This window comes from Chiloscyllium plagiosum, chromosome 30 (assembly GCF_004010195.1).
Source record: "Chiloscyllium plagiosum isolate BGI_BamShark_2017 chromosome 30, ASM401019v2, whole genome shotgun sequence".
Lineage (NCBI taxonomy): Eukaryota > Metazoa > Chordata > Chondrichthyes > Orectolobiformes > Hemiscylliidae > Chiloscyllium > Chiloscyllium plagiosum.
In genome coordinates, this window is record NC_057739.1 from 17,989,387 (window position 1) to 18,007,972 (window position 18,586).

Below are 18,586 nucleotides of genomic sequence, written 5' to 3' on the forward strand. Positions count from 1 at the left end.
CAAAAACTACTGCAATGTAGTACCTTACTTGTTCAACCACATTTCATAGTTGAAATTTTAAACTAGTTTCTAATAGGTCTCATGGCCCTTAATGATTTCATTCAAAAAAACTCCCTACACATTTTAATTGTACTGTTTCAATAGTCATTAAAGTATTGTTTTGTTTAAAAAGGATGGTCCTATTTGGTAAGAGTTACCCCAACAAGGCAGCTGGCAAGAAACATATTCCTGGGACTTGATTGATGCTCAGCAACTTTGGAGAAATGATAGCGACTCTAATTGTCTCTAGCCTGAAAGTTTTTTTGAACTTCCTTACCTTCCTGAGAGAAAAAGAGCATAAGCTCTATTCAATAAATCACCCAGACAGCTCAATCTTAACTAAGAAATTGTAACAATGAGGAGTGAGACAAGCCCTGCCATATTTGGCAGCCTTTGAGACAATGTATCAACTAAATTTTGCCCAAATGGTTAGTTTTGTTTCATTTCTATAATTCAAGAAAAGCCCAGAGGTACTCATTGGGAAGTTCCAACTTAAGGTTTCTGGTCGAAAATTTCTGATACAAAGAAGATGAATTTAATTGCATTTGGAACTGCCAATGATATCACATAAATTTCCAAGCATTACATCAAAATAGATTGACCAATTTATACAGAAAACACTTGAAATTAAGAAATATGCTACATACCCTCCAGTTTCATATTCTACATTATACTAGTGCAATTCATATTACAAATCTACTTTACAATCATACAATATTAAATACTATAAATCTATTTTATAGTTAACACGAGAAACACTTTAAAATGCTTCATTTGTGCTTGTTCTATGGCAGATAGCACGAGGGAAATAGTTCAGTAATAAAAGTGTCAAATCACCTTCAGAGTCATGCAAGAAACTGCAATAACTGTTTCGCTGTTCACCTACTCCAAAGATTGAACTTGAAAAAGGTCAGCAATGAAAACTGCAGCATCAATTCATCAATAAATACAATAGATGCATCACCCCCATCTTCCCCAAACCAGCAGTAGCAAAGGTTAAAATGAATCAAAGGAAAAAAATGATAACAGTTCTATCCTAAACAATATGCACATCAAAAGTGGCATATAGCATTCAAAATTTAGTTATAAACTGCAAAGATTTTCACCACTGTATTGAAGTATTCTGAATTGTGTTTTACAATTCCAAGATGTAGCTTAAGAGAACTAAAGGAGAATTTAAACACCATTTCTCCCTTTATATTTTAGCCCAGCTACTAGTAATTGAAAAAAATGTTATGACTGTTTTCATGTCTATCTTTACATTTTATCTACTTTCCAGTACATCCACAGTTCACAGGGTAATGATACAAATAGCTGCAGCAACTAAGTGATATTAGCAAACGTAGCACAGATCAAGAACCAAACCTACACCTTGCTTGTCTAAACATCAATTTGATTTCAGTATTGCCTTTTAATTGGTTTCCTTGCCGATATATATCCCTTGACCAACATTCTCCTCCGAAAATAAAGACAAATGGTCTAATTGGGACAAATTTTCAGCCAAGAGTCAGGAAAGTGACACCTGGAATATTCCCAGCTCCTGACACCACATCACAGTAGTAGCAGTGATGTGAAACCATTCTCAAATATTGCTAATTGGACCAGAGGTGAGTTCAGCACGCAACTGGGGGGAACCTTATGTACTTCCGATGCCAACTTTAGTGGGTCTGATCGAGGCTATGGCAGACAGGAGAGCTGCCCTCATCCCTCCATTCAGCAGAAGAACTCCAACAGGTCAGAAAAGCAGGCATCACTTCAGGTGCTATACATTCCTGTCAAGAGTCCAAACACACTCTCCTCACAAAACCAAGCCCCTCAGCTCTAGCAAGGTAATCCTGTGCCAATTTATGAGAAACTGAGCTTGAACTCTTCCCCCTTTTGTGCAACATGTTTGCACTGCAGTGCTGGTACTAATACCTCTTCAATGTGTTCCCCATAGTTATACTCAAAAAATGCCCTATACACTCCATGCTTCCCACGCTGGCCATTTGAAAATTTCTATCTATTATGTTCCACACTATTATTAGTTGCATTAACCAACTAATTTGAGGTTTGTGGATTGCCAGCGCCTGTCACACAACCCCTCCCTTTGAAAATCTAAACATGTTACTCAGGAATCAGTGACGTCTTCCAAGTTCATGATATTCCATGCCCACAAGCACCTGAGCTTATCTACATAGGCCGTTAAATTTCTACCCACTATCTCTGTATGAACTTGCTATGTGCAAGCTTGTTGAGTTTCCTACATTACAACAATGACTAGACTTCAATAGTTGGCTGTAAAGTATTCTCAGACATCCTTTGGAAGTGAAAGGCACTATATAAATGCAAGTTCTTAATAAGTGAACAATCAAAGGAGTTGCTATATCCAACTTACCCTTTTCTTTTCCAACAGAACGTTGAATAATCAGGTTTATTTTTACGATAATGAGTAATTAATTCATTAAAGGAATAGATACTAAATACTTTTTGATTATTTATCGGTATGAACAGTACTTATAGTACTTGATAAAGTGTGCTCACTAAGTTAAAACTCAATTTTTTTACAATTAGTTATCAAAATATTATTTATCAGAGGGTAATAATTGCAATTATATACACTAGAATGACACTTTAAGTTAGACTTAATCACAATGAGTCAGCCTTTTTAAAAAAAATGTAATTCTTGGCTTCTGTTCACTTTTGACATTTACTGGGGACACAATGCTGCCTTCTTCGGTGAATGCGGTACAGTAAATATGAGGCATTATTGGTAAGGCTGGTATAATGTCATTGAAGGACCAATAAAAGTGAATGCAGGAGGAATTTCCTATTCTGGAGAAAGTTTACCAGAACTGGCTTTACTGAGCCTTAGACTGAATTTCCAGTCAATTGAGGGATACACCTTTTAAGAATTCAGATCAATATTACTGTATCTTTCTCCTACGTGATATGTGGTGAGGCACTTCTATAGATTAAAACTGATCTTGGTGTTTGATGGGTGACAATTGAGATGAACCAAGTTGAGTTCATCGAACATTACTGCTAATCTTTGGAAGTCACTTGTCTTGCAGGAAAAATAAAAATTCAAAAACATTGCTTATACAAATTTAATGTGCGATCGTTTTTCTTTCTCTAATGTTTCTTTTAAATTATTCAACATAAGCAACTTACAGAAAATATGTTTAGCATGAGGCAATTTAAAAAATACTGAAAAGCATTACAGAAGAAATTCACTAATGAAAGGGTGTTTCACTGAATGGACTCTTGGTAAAATTTACAGCTCTAGTTTCACAGAAGTTGCGTTGCCTGTGAGAACAGTTTTCATGATGTACAGTCCATCAAATATAATGGATTGAACAAAAACACTTATCTGCCTAGTAACCCAGATACAGAGTCGTAATGGCAGTTTTCCAACAAATGCTGAAAGTTAAAACCTTGAATTCTGTTTAATGAGGGTGGGATAATCTGGAATTTGAGTAACAATGAAAAATGGGACGATATCAAATCAGCCATCCATTATACATCTCTTCCCAATTTAATCTCCATTTGTGGAAATAAAAGTCAGTTGAGAGTATAACAGATGGCTGAATTAATATAGCTGATTTAACTTTATAACTCAAAGTCCAAATTGTGCCACTCCCATATGATCAACAAACTGATGTGTTTAGGCAATGGAGTGTGTCTTTTCACTATCACGTGTGAATAAGCTTTTTCTAATACATATTTAAGTCCCACATTCAAAGATCCATTTTATCTTCTCTTTGTTAATACACTGTACAAAGATAACAGTGGTTGCTATCAACCAAGTAAGGCCTTGTGGCAGAGTCAAACACTGACAAATTCATACAAGGATCTCATTGTCCTCATTTGGCTCCAAGCTTTCAGCCACATCCTCAAGTTGGTCCAGTAATTCAAGGAAGGACGGTCTCTTGAAGGCATCAATCTATGGGGCAAAAGCAGAAAATATGTTTGGTGGATTCTTCCTGTTTGGGTACATCTTATATTTTTTTATTTTATAGGAAAAAGCACTCACTCTATAGCTAAACTGAGAATACACAAATAAAAATTAGAATATGCCTGTATTGGCATAAAAAACACCACTTTTTTACTCTTACACTGTGGAATTATACTTGAAATAAATAGCTTACTCTGGTCATCAGACTGCTTACTCTTTTCTTCTCCCCTTATTTAAATCAATCAAATAAATTGAAAACAAAACATTGAGGCCTCAAATTCCAGCAGGACCCTTCTTCTCATTTCCTGCTGAAAAACAAAGACCAATGTATACCTTCTCACTGTTTTTGCTAACCAGCCAATCTTCGATCAATGTTAGTACATTACCCCATTCACCATGTGCTTCTACTTGCATAACCACCTTTTACATGACATCTTATTGAATGCTTTCTGAAAATTCAAGTACAATATGTCAAAACCATACCCTGATCCACATAGCAACTACTTCTTCAGAGAACTCCAGAAGTCAGTCAAAAATAATTTAATTTTCACAATAATTTGCAGATTCTTTACTTAAGACTTTTTTCTAAGTGCCCAACTCCTGTATTATTGATTGTAATGTTCTCCCTGGTAAGTTAACTGGTCTATACTTTCCTGATTTCTGTTATCCTCCCTTTTTGAATAGATACATCATATTTGCTCCTTTTCAGTCTGATAGAGGATTTCAAGGATATTGTGAATTTTTGAAAATTAATGCCAATACAACTGCTTCATTAGCCACCTCCTTTAAGATATTAGGATGAAGTCCATCATAAGACCATAAGACATACGAGCAAAATTTAGGCCATTCTGCCTATCAAGTCTGCTCCATCATTCAATCCTGGCTGATATGTTTCTCAACCCTTTCTCCCGCTTTCTCCCAGTGACCCCTAATACTCAAGAACTATCCATCTCAGTCTTAAATATATTCAATGACCTGGCCTCCATAGCTTTCTGTGGCAATGAATTCCATAGATTAATCACTCTCTGGCTGAAGACGTTTCTCCTTACCTCCATTTGAAAAGGTCTTCCCTTTACTCTAATGCTGTTCCCTCGAGTCCTAGTCTCTCCTACCAATGGAAACATCTTCCCAACATCCACTCTCCCCAGGCCATTCAATAATCTGTATGTTTCAATTAGATTCCCCCCTCATCCTTCTAAACTCCATTGAGTATAGACCCAGAGTCCTCAAATATTCCTCATATGTTAAGCTTTTCATTCCTGGGACCATCCTCTAAGTATTTTGCATCAGTGTGTACTGTAGAGAATGTGGGGAAGTAGATGGCAACATCTTGAAAAATGTCCATATTATAGAGGAGGCAGCGCTGGATGCCTTAAAATGCATAAAAGTGAATAAATCCCCAGGACCTGATCAGGTGTACCCTAGAACTCTGTGGGATGCCAGGGAAGTGATTGCAGGACCCTATGCTGAGATATTTGGATCATTGGAAGCCACAGGTGAGGTGCTGGAAGACTGGAGCTTGGCTAACATCATGTCATTATTTAAGAAACTTGGTAATGAAAAGGCAGGGAACTATAGACTGATGAGTCTGACATTGGTGGTGGACACATTGTTGGAGGGAATCCTGAGGGAAGGATTGACATATATTTGGAAAGGCATGGACTGATTATGGATAGTCAACATGGTTTTGTGGGTGGGAAATCATGTCTGACTAACTTGAGAGTTTTTTGAAGAAGTAACAAAGAGGATTGATGAGGGCAAAGTGATGGAATGTATCTATGTGGACTTCAGTAGAGCACTCAACAAGGTTCCTCATGGTAGACTGGTTAGCAAAGTTAGATCACATTGAACACAGGGGGAATGAGCCATTTGGATACAGAACTGGCTCTAAGGTAGAAGACAGAGGGTGGTGGTGGAAGGTTGCTTTTCAGACTGGAGGCTTGTGACCAGTGGTGTGCCACAAGGATTGATGCTGGATCCACTGCTTTTTGTCATTTATAATAAATTCTTTAGATGGGAATATAGATATAGTTTCGTAAATTTACAGATGACACCAAAAGTGGAGGTGCAGTGGACAGTGTACCTCAGAGTACAACGGGATCTTGATCAGATGGGCCAATGGGCCGAGGAGTAGCAGATGAAGTTTAATTTAGATAAATGTGAGGTGCTGCATTTTGGAAAGGCAAATCAGGGCAAGACTTATACACTTAACAAAGAGACCTTGGAGTGCTGGTTCATAGTTCCTTGAAAGTAGAACCGCAGGTAGACAGGATAATGAAGAAGACGTTTGGTATGCTTGCCTTTATTGGTCAGTGCATTGAGTACAGAAGTTTGGAGGTCATGTTGTAACTGTACAGAACATTGATTAGGCCACTATTAGAATATTGTGGCAATTCTGGTCTCCCTCCTATAGGAAGGATATTGTGAAACTTGAAAGGGTTCAGATAAGATTTACAAGGGTTGGAGGGCTTGAGTTATAGGGAGAGGCTGAATAGACTGTGGCTGTTTCCCCTGGAGCATCGAAGGCTGAGGGGTAACCTTATAGAAGTTTATAAAATCATGAGGGGCATGGATAGGATAAATAGATAAGGTCTTTTCCCTGGAGTCTGTACATATCTATGACTCTAATTGTTGCCATGTTTTTCATTGGGAGGACCACAGACCCAGATTCATTTTGAATACATTCACAGCATTGATATATGCTACATCTCTGTCCTTTCCTTCCAGTTCCAGTCACCTCACTCAGTTCTGACACTTTGTCTGTAAGGAATATGAAGTCCAGCCATGACATGTTGATGATAGCTTCATTCATACCTGCCCTCTGGTCTCTTACCTGCCCTACTCACAGTCATACACTGATCATTGACCAAATCAGTTGACCCCTAATATATTGAATCCTAACAGCTGGAATTGTCTCCTGGAACAGAGTGTCCAGGTAACTTCCCCCTTCATGATGTGCCACAGTAGCCACAAATTGTTCTCCAGTCCACTGACTTTGAGTGAAATTCCTGTCGCAGCAGGCACTTAATACAGACATGCTTGTCCTAGATCACAATGGCATCTAGAGACTCCCACACGCTGCCATAGTAGTGCATCACATGGCTTGCCATCTTTATTGTGTGTCAAGTAATTTACAAATTAAACTAATTTATAATTAACAAACCCTCCAGTCAGTTTAGTACCATTATTTTAGCAATACTAATTAAGAGGTGACAATTACTGAATAGTTGCAATTTGTTGGACTTTTAAAAAAATTATTATTAATACCAGTATACATCTTTTCTTAACAATAGTTGCTCACAACCCAGTTGAACAACAATTTTCTTGCAATCTCACTGTTTGATTGTTCTTTCCCCCCAAAGCTCTCCAAAGCTTGCAGATGTTAAACCCAGGTCTCTGCACCTCGGCTTCAACTTACTCCCCATCTCCTCTCTTGCTGCTGTCTTGAAGTTTATCAACATTTTACCATTTGCTGCCGTGACAGATTGGCCATGACACTAAGGGTTTCACTAAAAAGAGGTTAGGAGTTAGAGTTAGAATTATTCTGTGAGATTAGTGATAACAGAACAAATGGCTCATATGGAGTTTTGCTGCTGTTTTTACAAGAGCTAATACTTCTGTTTTACCCTTTTGCCTTCACAGTCTATGTAGTAAAAGAAGAGAACTTTAAAGGGACGTTAGAATCCCACAGTGCAGAAGGAAGACATTCAGCCCATCAAATCTGCATTGACCCTCCAAAGAGCATTCCACCCTGACCCACTCCATCCCCATAATCCCTCATGAGGCTTTTATCATGGCTAACCCACCTGACCTGCGCATCCCTAGTCAATACAGACAATTTAGATTAGCCAATCCACCTAACCAGCACATCTTTGCACTGTGAGAGGAAACTAGAGCACCTGGAGGAAACCCACGCAGACACAGGCAAAATGTGCAATCTCCACACAGACAGTCCCCCAAGGGTGTAATCGAACCCAGATCCCTGCATTGATAGGCAGCAATACTAACCACTGAGCCATTGTGCAATCTATTCTATTTATGATGCTGATTTTGACAACATACCCCATCTGAAATATTTAATTAATGTTCCCTTTCAGATGTTAACCAAACTATCTAGAATATCATTTGTTTCCACATGCATCAAAATTTGACTCCTCTCTGGAAGGACCATTATATTGAAAAAGAATGGTTTCTTGATTTTGTTGTGATATAGTTCCTACTACATTCAAGGGTCTATGCAATGTGACCAAGACCAGAGTTAGTGAACCTTGTAGAAAGAATGATGGTAAGTCAGAAGTACTTCATACCCTACAGCAGTTAACCGTTAATTCCAGGACAGCTTTTGGACAGCCATTCACCATTTCCTTGAATGCTTCAGAGTTCAGTCCATAATCCTAGAAAATGTTTTCAGAAAGAGATTTCAGAATTATGCATGCTCCTGTGCTTGCCAAGTTGAACCATGGTATAATGGTAATGGTTTTAAATTGTATCATTGGGTATCAGCCAGTACATTGACAATTAAATGCTAATTTGGTTACTATATAGCATCATACATTTTCATAATCAATAATTTCAGTAAACTTTTAATAATATAACATATATAGTATACAGATGTATACTATACAGAAAAAAGTAAATATATTGTATTAACAATTTATATTCACTGTCACTATGAGAAATTATGGAGTGGACTTTAGTGGTCCAAATAAGATGATAGCATTCGCCACTACCACTAGAAAGAGGCTCACAGAGATTCAGTGATCTGTATAGCATGGATTTCACTTTTCCTCTTGTTAATTTCATTACAGTATCAGCTGTCAGGATCTCCATTAAACAATGACAATGAAGTCATCAAGCAAGCTCAGCAGCTAAATACTGAAATATTTAAAAACAGCAAACTAAGGACAATACACTGATTATCTGTCACTTTTAATTAATCTCACAGAGAGTGAAATAAAGATTTAGCCGTACACATGGAATTATGGTCAAAACTAAAAGATCGACAAACTTTTAAAGTATTTTAAAATTTATTTGTGTTTCGTTACTATTTGACTTTCTAGCAATATAAAATTAGTTTTCCAGGACCGCAGAGGTTGTTCAGCAGAGATTTTGCCTGAGTATGCTATTAAACATCCAGTTACACCTCAATCAACAAAGCACAATCTTTAAACGGTTACTGTTCTGAGATAAACTGCACAAAATGTGGAAGCTCCCATTGAACCAAATTATTTTGAAGATTTCCATTTCTGAGAACTTCACCAGCACACTCTGTGGAAGAGTAGTGAATCAATGAAAACATCTTCTGAATTTCTGTGTCTAATTACACATATGCTCACACCAGAAGTTCCAGTCAGTTTCACAGAATAATGATGGGTGAACACTGACAGTGTCATGACTTTATAATTACAGTGATTACACCTCACAAGTACTTTTATCATTGAAAAGCATTTTAGGACATTGAGGTCCTGAAAGGCAATATATAAATGTACGTCTGCTTCTCTTTCTTCTTTGCTACTTTCCTTACTATTACAACTGGAAAATATGGTGCAATGTCAAAGAAACCATGCTTCAAGACCCCTCTTACAAGTTCACAATAAAACTGTTGAGGTCCATCTATATGAACATCTAAACTCGTCACTTGTTGCAGTCTTTCCTACAATCAATAGAAAACACAAAGACATGCAGAATAAAATGCATCTGTATGTTTTTGGGACAGCAGTAATATAAAGGGACCTTATTGCTCATTTCAAGTTTGTTAATACATGCAGTGCAAAAGACACTGAACACTTTTCTCTTAGATATTCACTGTAGACAATGTGACTTGGTTAATACTGATTTGCTTTAGAATTTGTTACAAATGTATGATTATTCATTCTTCCATATCCATATAAGATATTATCTCATTTTGAATTCTAGTGTCAAATCAGAGATTGACACTAAGTTTGAAAGTTTGATGTTTAGAATTCCCATTTATCTTCTCTCACTTATCATTTAATTAATCCTGTCTGCTGATGGTTCTGTAATTGGCTTTCTGCGACTGTGAATCTGAGAGAGCTGTATGAATTATAAACAGGTTTACATTATAATGTTTAAGGAGTGAATTCTATGCTCATGTAAAATGGAAATGAAACAAAAGCAAAAGATTTTGCTGCTGACTTGCACGACTCACCCAGAATGAATGATTCTGTGAGGTGTTTGTATCAGGCTTTATATTCAACCAAAAGAGTTCAGCCATTCCAAAGTTTCAAATGGTATAAAAGATAAATTTGTGATTGAGATTTGGAATTGATCCGATTACGCCTAAAATGACTCCACCATCTGGATTCATATTACTACTGTCCCGCTTGCATTCGGGTCAAGTGCCAGACTGGTGACCAGTCATTTATAGCTACCTGTGTCCTGGGAAGAAATTCAGGATCAGCGGTGACTCTGCCAAGTATTTCACACAATACTATACCAAAGGAGAAAACATCAACCTGAAAGATATGTAGCCATTAAGAACAACTGTCAGTTCAATGCCTGATTTGATACTAAACAATAACATACCTTTAAAAACAATAACATTAGTTGATAAATGAGACCCTGGAATTTAAACCGGTCAACAATATACCTCCACATATCATAGATCACTCAAAACCATTGGATTTATAGGACAAAGAAATCTGGGTAAAAGTCAAACATAATTTATAGGTTTTACATTCAGCATAGCTACTGTTTTATAGACTCTCTGAATAAGTATATTCCCTACCAAATGGTGTAATCCTATAGTTCATGCTAAAAATGAAACCTCCTCAGAGTTCCGATGCTATTTTCCCATTTTAGTACTAATGATAAGAGTTACATAACTAGAATGTGATATAAATGGAGATGCATATCTGCTGTTTATAAATGCCAGTTATGAATTAAGTTTAGTTTACATTCATGGTGTGTATCAACTCTGTACTTGAAAACATCCACTATCCTGAAGAAACCAAATTCTAAATTTCTCTTGTTGTTGACTTTATATTAGGCTTCTGTCTTCATAACTTTAAAGTACTTACCAACCTCTTTATGACTTGCAGCCAGTGAAATAAATTGAAATTGTGAATTGAACAGAAGCAAATTCTGAACCATCAGATCACTATGGAATAATGAATTAGAATAAACTCTTTAATGAAACAGAAGAATGGATCATGCATTCCCTTGCCCCTATTCTATCATTCAATTAAATGAAATCACAATTGATTAGTACTTCAAAATTTGCTTCAATTCAATATCCTTAATAGATTTACTCATCTCAGTCACAGGGCTTTGCTGTGGCTAACATCATGGGCTAATCTTCAGCTGTTTCATCATTAACCTTCCCTTCATTTTGAGGTCAGAAGTGGGGATGTTCACTGATAATGAAACAACTTCAATATCATTCACACACTTCCAAATGACATAAGATATAAAAGCAGTCCTTATCTATTTGCAGTGAGACCTGGAAAACATCCAGGTGTGGGGATTTACAAGCACTATCAGCCATGTTACACAACTGCCAGGCAATGACCATATTCAACAAGACAGAATCGAACCATCTCCTGTTAACGTTCAATGGCAATACTATCACTTAATCAACTTATACTACCATCAAACTGTGAGTTTACCATTGACCATAAACTTAACTGGATTAGCAATATAAATACTGTAGCTACACAAATAGGTCAGAGGCTGGGTTTTCTATCACAAGGAACTCAGCTCCTGACTCCCCAGAATCTGCCTACCATCTACAAGATTCATGTATCAGAGGGATAGAATAACATGGATAAGTGCAGCCCCTACAATTCAAAAGGCTTAACACAAAGGCAACTCACTTGATAAGGATCGTCCCCATCCAGTATATTAAAAATTCATTCCTTTTATCACAATGCATGGCCGCAATGTGTACCATTTACAGGATGTGCTGCAGTAACTCACCAAGGCTCCTTTGACAATACTTTCCAAATCCACAACTTCTATCACCTAAAAGGACAAGAGTGGCAGGTACTTGGGAATACCACCACCTTCAAGACTCCCTTCAAATTACCCATCATCCTGACTGGGAACTGTTTTGCTGTTCCTTCGTGGTCAGTATAACAAATCCTGGAATTCCTGACTGAACAGCAGTGTGGGTGCACCTATACCATATGGACTGAAGAGTTTATGGAAAGTGGCTTACCACCACTATCTCAAGGGCAATTTCAGATGGACAACAAATGCTGGCTGCCCACACAGCGACCCCTACCTGCCCACCTCACCTTTGAAGATTTCAATAGACCAAGCATTCGCAGTTTTTCAGGAGTGAGAACTCTGGATTTACAATGTCATTTACATGAAAGATTGCTTTCTGATTTCTAGATGATGTAGCTCTAATTATGTCCATGCGCTCAGCATCTCTCTCACCATAAGAAATAGTTTCAAATAGTTGCCCCTTGGCATTGTATCAACACCTCTAATTGTTTTAATGCCTATAATAAATCACTGGCCCCACCCCACACCCCATAACCTAAAGGAATGCAAACTAGTTCTCTGCAATTTGTCACCTTAATTCAACGCTTTAAGGTCTGATTTTGGTGAAACTGCACTGCCCCCTTCCAAAGTTCTGCTGAAGTTCAAAACTAATACACTGTAACAGGTAACGTTTTGTTTAATTGAACTCAAATTTCATACTGGCCAGGGTGGGATTTGAAATCATGCCCTCGGAATATTAGTTTGGTCCAGTGACATTGCCACTATGCAATCATCTCTCCATTATGGCTTCCTCATGTTAAACTCTGTCAGCCACAAGTATATGAATAGGAAATGATTTGAAGATGCATAGGAAAGGTTTGGAGGGATATGGGCCAGGAGCAGGCAGGTAAAGTTTGGACTAGTTTAGTTTGGAATTATGTTCGACATGGATTGGTTGGACCGAAAAGTCTGTTTTCATGCTGTGGGACTCTATGACTCTATGAATGCTTTGAACATTTAAACGCAATTCCAAGTCTGCTTTCTAGACTCCCAGTTTCAGCCAAGCCTGAATGAGGGTGAAAATCTGCTGGTTTATCTGTGAGTTCCATAATCAATGGTTAAATTTCCATAAGACTATAAGACATAAGACAGAGGAGTTGAAGTAAGGCCATTCAGCCCATCGAGTCCACTCCGCCATTTAATCATGGCTAAATTTCCTGAGTGTGTGAATCTTAATGCAGTGTATCCCTATTAAAGCCCTTACTTTGTGCTACATATGGCAGAATTATCAACCTGTTTCAAATAAAATTAATAGCTGTGTTCCAATGCTGTGGACAAGAATACATGAGAAAACATTAAGTTATATTGCACACAAATGAAATTAAAGCTCCCAGTGGAAAAAACTATGACAGTATTGATAAAATCTTCTTAATTAAGTCCTTCATGGTCACAATGAAATATGGTCAATATTAAATTTATAATGAGATTTTATTCAATAGAAAAAAGGTTAGTAACCAAAATTGGCCACAATGAAGGGAAACTATGAAACAAGTGATCCATAATGTTTAATCTTTGTTGAACATAAGCCCAGACTCTCATTGAATAAGGAGTTACTCATTAACGATTTGCACGTTTTTTGTTGGCTTAGAATATATTCAGTAGGTCCCTTATAGGCTCAGATATTATAAGCATCTGGATCACTAGTCCATGAATGTTGGCAGCTTGTGGCATCAATAGCAATTCAAGTCAATTATTTTTATCATTCTTTTGAGATGGAAGGTTTCATGGGAGGGCTGGTTTCAATCTACTTCTTGAACCACTGTATCCATGTGGTGATGTCACTCACACTATATCAGGGCCAGGGAATTTCCCCAATTTTGATCCTATGATAGCAACTTAGGTCCAAGCCAGGATCGCAGGTGACTTGAAAGTGGTGATATTCTTCCAGGTGTAAGAGGTCATGGGTTTGGGCACTGATACCAAGGAAGCCATGGTAAGTTGCTGCAATGCTTTCTATAGATGGTGTATGCAGTAGATCTGCTGTTCCACATTGAGAGGAAAGAATTTGAAGTTTAAGGTCCCAAATGAGCTGATAATCAGGTAGACTGCATCTTCCTTTTATTCAATATTAAAAACACACTTTTTTGTGCAGCAGGGGTGCACTCTCTGAACAATCATTCACCTCCTGGGCAGATCACTGCCACAAAGCCAATGAAATAAGCAGTTCAATATTCATCATTTTCAATGGAAGCACCGTCCATGGGGTTAGCAACTCATAAAACAGATCATAATATGGTCAGATGCCTAAGTCCAGGCCGGCTTTAGGTTTCTCAGTTAACGCTGTGACAAGTCTTTGCCTACGACAGAGCAAAGCTTAATCTCCAATGTATTCTATCACAAAATGACCATTGATTACACGAAACAAGGCTATGGTAGGATCCTTTTTAATGTTTTATTTGGAAAACCTTTTAAAACTAAGCATTCAAACAAATCTTTACCCTGATGTCGTGTGAAAAGAATGAACAAAGAATTCTGCCATTGTCCAAATTTAGAACTGAGGAAAATTAGTCGCACTTTACCTTCCTGTCATAAGGTTCACCCCGCAGCATTTCAGGTGCCATCCAGAAGGCTGATCCAACCAAGGACAGCTTCCGTTCAAGATCCTTCGTAGGCAACTCAACGACCTCCCGTGCTAGCCCAAAGTCTGTAACCAAGGCCTCTCTCCCACGTGCCGTTATCCTAATCAAGCAGTTCTGACATAAAATAAGATACATTGACATTAATATGTGAGGCAACTATGAGAATTTCTATGAATTACTCCAAGAGGAATGTTATAAAATTTACTGAAATTGAAAATAAACTATCTTTGAAAAAAGTATACACAATGAAACATTTACAATTCAATCATTTAACTGTTAAGTTGGAATGAAATATAAATGAAGTAAATCAATGGTTTCCATGGCTTGTAAATCTGCAAAGGACCTCATAAGTCACACGAATAAAATCCCCATGAGTGTTCACCATCCCTCTCATCCACTGACAGGCAAACAATGTTTTCCTCCCTTACTCACTCTCAATAGTGTTTGGCCCAGGCTATTACATAGCAGCTGTTCCCTCCCTTCCTCACCTCCTGACTGTTCAGATGCTTACCCCACCCCTTAACAGTGTTCATCTTTTTTACTTAACTCTGATTGCGTTCTTCCCCCTCCTTGTTTGGAGTCAGGTACCAGAGTGTCAGCATCTCTGACACTCACCAATTTTATCTGTCAGCCAGGGCTCACTGATTGGACCAGATTAATAGCCCCAATCAAGCAACTCATGTTCTATAATCTCCCTCTGTCCTTCATTACTACCGCTATAACCTGACTGTTCCCTGGAGTGACTGTAATGAGGTCAGCCAGGTGGACCTCATAAAGTAGGAGTTCCCTGATTGCAACTGTTAATCTGGTCCACTTAGGGAGCCCTAGCTGACAGATAGAAAGGAGTGTGTCAGAGATACTGCTCACTCTGAGAGCTAGCTCTGAAGAGGCAGTACTAATGTCAAGGACTGTTCATGTATAAATAAAGACTGATGCAGAGACATAGAAATGTACAGCATGGAAACAGACCCTTTGATCCAACTTGTCTGTATCAACCAGATATTCTAAATTAATCTAGTGCCATTTGTCAGCCGTTAGCCCATATCTCTCTGAATCCTTCCCATTCATATACCCATCCAGATATTTTAATTGTATCAACCTTCACCACTTCCTCTGGCAGCTCATTCTATACACACATCACCATCTGGATGAACAAATGGTCCCTTAGATCCCTTTTAAACCTTTCCCCTCTCACTTTAAACTATGCTCTCTAGTTTTGGACTCCCTTACCCCAGGGAAAATACCTTGGCTATTCACACTGTCCATGCTCCCTCATGATTTTATAATTTTCTATAAGGTCACCCCTCAGCCTTGAATGCTTTAGAGAAAATGACTCCAGCCTATTCAGCAGCTCCTCACAGCTCAAGCCCTTCAACCATGGCAACAGGATACCAGCCTTTCTGGAGTTATTTCATTCTTCTCCTTCCCTCAATATAAATATTGAAACCGTTACCAGGATACAAAGAAAACAAGCAAGCTCTGCAATGAGTGTAGCCTATCACAAAGTAGATTAGGTTACTTACAGAGTGGAAACAGGCCCTTCGGCTCAACAAGTCCACACCGACCCGCCGAAGTGCAACCCACACCGACCCGCCGAAGTGCAACCCACCCAGACCCATTCCCCTACATTTACCCCCTCACCTAACACTACAGGCAATTTAGTATGGCCGATTCACCTAACCTGCACATTTTTAGACTGTGGGAAGGAACCAGAGCACCCGGAGGAAACGCACGCAGACACGGGGAGAATGTTCAAACTCCACACAGACAGTCGCCTGAGGCGGGAATTGAACCCGGGTCTCTGGTGCTGTGAGGCAGCAGTGCAAACCACTGTGCCACCATGCCGCCCATTGTGTCACCCATATCATATGAAGCTGTCCTGTATTCCAAGATCTGTGCAGGATGTACCAAACAAAAACATACTGGGCCTGTTTATGCAATAAATCTGCTCCAAAGTTACAGCCAGAGGCAGTAACAGGCAGTAAACAAACAAACACAGGCACTCTATGTTTGGCAGCTATAACAAGGCCTGCAGCACTGCCCTGCAGGAATGGAAGCACACCTGAGTCAAACCCCAGAGTGAAACAAGTGCCAAGCAGAAATCGAGCAGTCTTTCCACACTGAGAATCAAACACATTGGGTGGATGAAGACAATCAACTACAGACCTTTGACTCAATCAATCTAATTAGTTTCAATAACACTGGCAGAGACATTCCAACCCATGAGCTGATGCAAATATCCTATCAGTCCAAATACTGAAGGATATGTGCCTGTGCCAGTGCCTATGCTGCCTTGCTGTGCCCACACACCGACAGTAATCCCCCTCTGCCCTGCTCCTGCCAATGAATGAATGATCATGCTAAGACACCAACTATCCAAATTCTCCAAGATGCAGGACAACATGCAGGTGCAGAACTACTTCCAAGACACAGAGAACAACTCCTCCTACAATAGAACTCTTACAATAGAGGTTTATAAGAGTGCACAGTGAACTCAGATCTTATGAAATGATGACACATCACAGGGGAATGCTAAGGAGGGACAGAAACCAGCAAGGAATGTGTATAATATGCCTATTACAGACAGTGAACACACCTAGAAGGTAATAGTGTGATGGGTCACCAGGACAACAATCAAAATATTGACATGTCAGCAGACTAAGAACAACTAAGGGTAAAATCGACAATTCCAGAAGGTTACGCCATAACAAGATCAAAAGTTAAAAATCACACAACACCAGGTTATAGTCCAACAGGTTTATTTGGAAGCATTAGCTCTCAGAGCGCTACTTCCTATTCAGATGGTTGTTGAGTATCAGATCGTAGGACACAGACTTTATAGCAAAAGTTTACAGTGTGATGTAATTGAAATTATATATTTCAAGATATAATTTCAGTTAACAAACAATCCAGGTCTTCTTCAATATATAATTTCAGTTACATCACACTGTAAACATTTGCTATAAATTCTGTGTCCTACGATCTTATACTCCACAACCACCTGATGAAGGAGCGTCGCTCTGAAAGTGAGTGTTTCCAAATAAACCTGTTGGACTATAATGTGGTGTTGCGTGCTTTTTAACTTTGTACACCCCAGTCCAACACCAGCATCTCCAAATCAATATCAAAAAGAGCTGTAAAACTATTGGAATGATATATAGCAACATATACATAGAACATAGAAGAACATAGAAGAATACAGCGCAGTACAGACCCTTTGGCCCTCGATGTGGCGCCGATCCAAGCCCACCTAACCTACACTAGCCTACTATCCTCCATATGCCTATCCAATGCACATTTAAATGCCCATAAAGAGGGAGAGTCCACCACTGCTACTGGCAGGGCATTCCATGAACTCACGACTCGCTGAGTAAAGAATCTACCCCTAACATCTGTCCTATACCTACCACCCCTTAATTTAAAGCATTGCCCCCTCGTAATAGCTGACTCCATATGTGGAAAAAGGTTCTCATGGTCAACCCTATCTAAACCCCTAATCATCTTGTACACCTCTATCAAGTCACCCCTAAACCTTCTTTTCTCAATGAAAATAGCCCCAAGTGCCTCAGCCTTTCCTCATACGATCTTCCTACCATACCAGGCAACATCCTGGTAAACCTCCTCTGCACCCGTTCCAGTGCCTCCACATCCTTCCTATAGTATGGCGACCAAAACTGCACACAATACCCCAGATGCGGCCGCACCAGAGTCTTATACAACTGAAACATGATCTCAGGACTCTGGAACTCAATTCCTCTACCAATAAAAACCAGTACGCCATATGCCTTCTTCACCGCACTATTTACCTGGGTGGCAACTTTCAGAGATCTGTGTACATGGACACCAAGATCCCTCTGCTCATCCACACTACCAAGTATCCGACCATTAGCCCAGTACCCCATCTTTTTGTTATTCTTCCCAAAGTGAATCACCTCACACTTAGCGACATTGAATTCCATTTGCCACCTTTCTGCCCAGCTCTGCAGCTTATCTATATCCCGCTATAACCTGACACATCCTT

The 18,586-nt window shown here is 38.9% G+C and overlaps 1 protein-coding gene across 3 annotated transcripts in view; it reads right to left on the reverse strand.

Annotated features, from left to right (window-relative positions):
* Nucleotides 1-308: 308 nt before the first annotated feature.
* Nucleotides 309-18,586, reverse strand: part of LOC122564765 (dual specificity testis-specific protein kinase 2-like) — a 100,316-nt gene continuing 82,038 nt past the window's right edge. For all 3 annotated transcript variants that reach the window (XM_043719953.1, XM_043719952.1, XM_043719954.1), the window contains exons 6-9: nucleotides 14,506-14,679; nucleotides 10,369-10,452; nucleotides 8,284-8,370; nucleotides 309-3,964 (exon numbers count right to left, since the gene is read on the reverse strand). In XM_043719953.1, coding sequence (XP_043575888.1) covers nucleotides 3,863-3,964; nucleotides 8,284-8,370; nucleotides 10,369-10,452; nucleotides 14,506-14,679 — 447 coding nt within the window. In that variant the 3' untranslated portion in view covers nucleotides 309-3,862. The remainder of the gene's footprint in view (nucleotides 3,965-8,283; nucleotides 8,371-10,368; nucleotides 10,453-14,505; nucleotides 14,680-18,586) is intronic.